Genomic DNA, 2,361 nt, shown 5'->3' with positions numbered 1-2,361 from the left:
CCAGCAGGTGGACATGCATGCTAGTAGCTCCCGACGAATTTCTTTTTTTCTTTTTTTGAAATACAGCTCCTGATGAATCGAGCAAGGACTAGTGCATTACTCTACTTAGTAGTGGGCATGCAGTGCAGGCACAGCTCGCTAGGCTCCACAGGGCTGGTGGCTGGCACCAAGGAAGGAAAAGGACAGGGCATGAATGAGTGTGGCCCGGCGTGCCGGCCACCCACCACACTTTAATTTGGCCACATCCTGGACGTGGACAGATGGGCGCCCCGACACGAATTCAACTCAATTCAACTGAATTCAATTCGCTACGTTTCGGGTGCAATTAGGACTCGGGTCTCTCCCTGGCTGTCAGGCTCTGGCCCTCCCTCCTCACGCGCATACTGTAACCCTATCTATCTATCTCTTGGGTGGGTTGGATCCATATCTCTCTCTTCCTCCTGCGCCGTCGCCGGCCGCATCGATCTCTCCCTTGGATCTCAGCCGCGCCGGCCATGGCTGCTCCGTCAAGTCTTCCTCTCCTCACCGCGCGCACACCTGCCGTCGCCGCTCGCACCCACGCAGGGTGCCCTACGTTTGCGTCTCGCGGCCGGTCGGTCGATGTGATCCGTCCGGCCGGACGCGATCTGATCCAGCCGGCCGGACACGGTCTCTGCTGAATCCTAGGCAAAAGCAAGAGCCAGGTTAGGTTAATTTCTAGGCGTTGGGTTTGGTCCAATTCGATCCTGTTCTACTAGTCTTCATCAGATCTTGCTTGATTTTGATTTCAAGTCATAAGCATGACGGATTATTTAGTTTCTGTGCATGTGTTGGTCTCTAATTACTCGGCCTTTGTTCTACTGTATGTATATATGTAGGTTGGATCTGCGGTCATGTTTCACTGGAAACCCGGCCGGCGGCGAGGCCACGCGCAACCGCGGGGACTCCTCACGTTGAGGAGCGGCTGCATCTCCCTGTGTATTCATGGCTGGCCAGCACGTAAGCGCAAACTCTCTGGCTAGCATCTAGCTTTTGTTTCATTTAGATTTTATTGCATCTTCATATCATTTTTTTTTCTTCCTGAGGATACTTTTCTGATGTTTGGAGAATCATTATTATCCTTGATTAATTAGAGAATGGTTATTATCCGGAGAGTTTACAAGTGATCTTTCGGGAGTATGCGACGGATTTCTTGGGAGCGGCTAATGGTTGATAAGGTGGGGAAAAGAAAGGAAACTCATATAGTCTAAGACCCTGTTCGGAATTCCGCCAGCTCCGCGAAATCAAATCCCCGGAGCTGCGGAGCCAGGAAACAGCAGCTCCGCTATTTTCAACAGTAACTCCACCCGCTCTGGGAGTGGAGTTGTAACAGGGCCTAAGAGTTCCTTTTTATTTATTTATAAAAGAATCAATCCCCCAGGGCTAGCTCCTGGTTTCATTTTCTGAAACTGAATGTTGCACACAATACCTAGTCGATCGATACCAGTGTCCTGCCCAACGCACTGCCACACGAAAACTTAAAACAAGACCAGTCCACAAGCTACAGCAACAAGCCATGAGATTAACATTGCCAACCATAGGCTAATTAAGAGTTGCTAGTTGATTGTTGGTCAATACTACTTTTCTTTTCTCAAAAGAAAAAGAAGACATGTTCCTCTCCTGTTCCGGTGTCCAGCATGTGATGCAGGTGAGGCACGATGTGGAAAGGGAACTCACTCTTTCATCAAAATCTGCCTGACTACCCACCCAGTCTTTCTCCTGCCTGCCCTTTCCAACCTACCTTTGGTTCTTGTTCTTCCACGATTCCACCCATTACAACAGCCGGAAGAGAAGAATTTTCTTAAAGAAACCACATTGTTTTTGTAACTACTCCCTCCGTCCGGAAATACTTGTCACCAAAATGCATAAAAAAGGATGTATCTCGACGTATTTTAGTTCGAGATACATCACCTTTTATCCATTTTGATGACAAGTATTTTCGGACGGAGGGAGTACTAGCTAAGTGCCCGTGTGTTGCCACGGAACCACAATAAACTAATACATGTTCACTAAGTTGAAAAATACCCATATATCACTAAAAATGTGTTAATTAAGTTTGACCTAGAATTTTAATCCCCTCATTTGTTCTACTACACAACAATTCTTAAACAAAGAAAAACTCACCACTTATTTTTTGATCTTGTTTCGTTGCCTTGTCAATATCTACAAATATAATCAGCATGCAGACAATGAGTTTATGACAAAATCATTTAAGTTAAATTTAGTAGACTACATGGGGAAATCACTCAACCAAGAAAACAATACAATCATCTTCTTTTACAAATAATACAATCATCTTCTTTTACGAGGCCTCCTCTCTCTCTCTCTCTCTCTCTCTCTCTC

At 46.2% G+C, this 2,361-nt stretch overlaps 1 protein-coding gene across 1 annotated transcript in view; it reads left to right on the top strand.

Moving 5' to 3' along the window:
- Nucleotides 1-338: 338 nt before the first annotated feature.
- LOC119288295 overlaps nucleotides 339-2,361 on the top strand; it is a 5,716-nt gene continuing 3,693 nt past the window's right edge. The window contains exons 1-2 of the mRNA XM_037567933.1: nucleotides 339-683; nucleotides 858-978. Coding sequence (XP_037423830.1) covers nucleotides 964-978 — 15 coding nt within the window. The 5' untranslated portion in view covers nucleotides 339-683; nucleotides 858-963. The remainder of the gene's footprint in view (nucleotides 684-857; nucleotides 979-2,361) is intronic.

This window comes from Triticum dicoccoides, chromosome 4A (assembly GCF_002162155.2).
Source record: "Triticum dicoccoides isolate Atlit2015 ecotype Zavitan chromosome 4A, WEW_v2.0, whole genome shotgun sequence".
NCBI classification, from domain to species: Eukaryota; Viridiplantae; Streptophyta; class Magnoliopsida; order Poales; family Poaceae; genus Triticum; species Triticum dicoccoides.
This window is presented reverse-complemented; position numbering and strand designations above follow the sequence as displayed.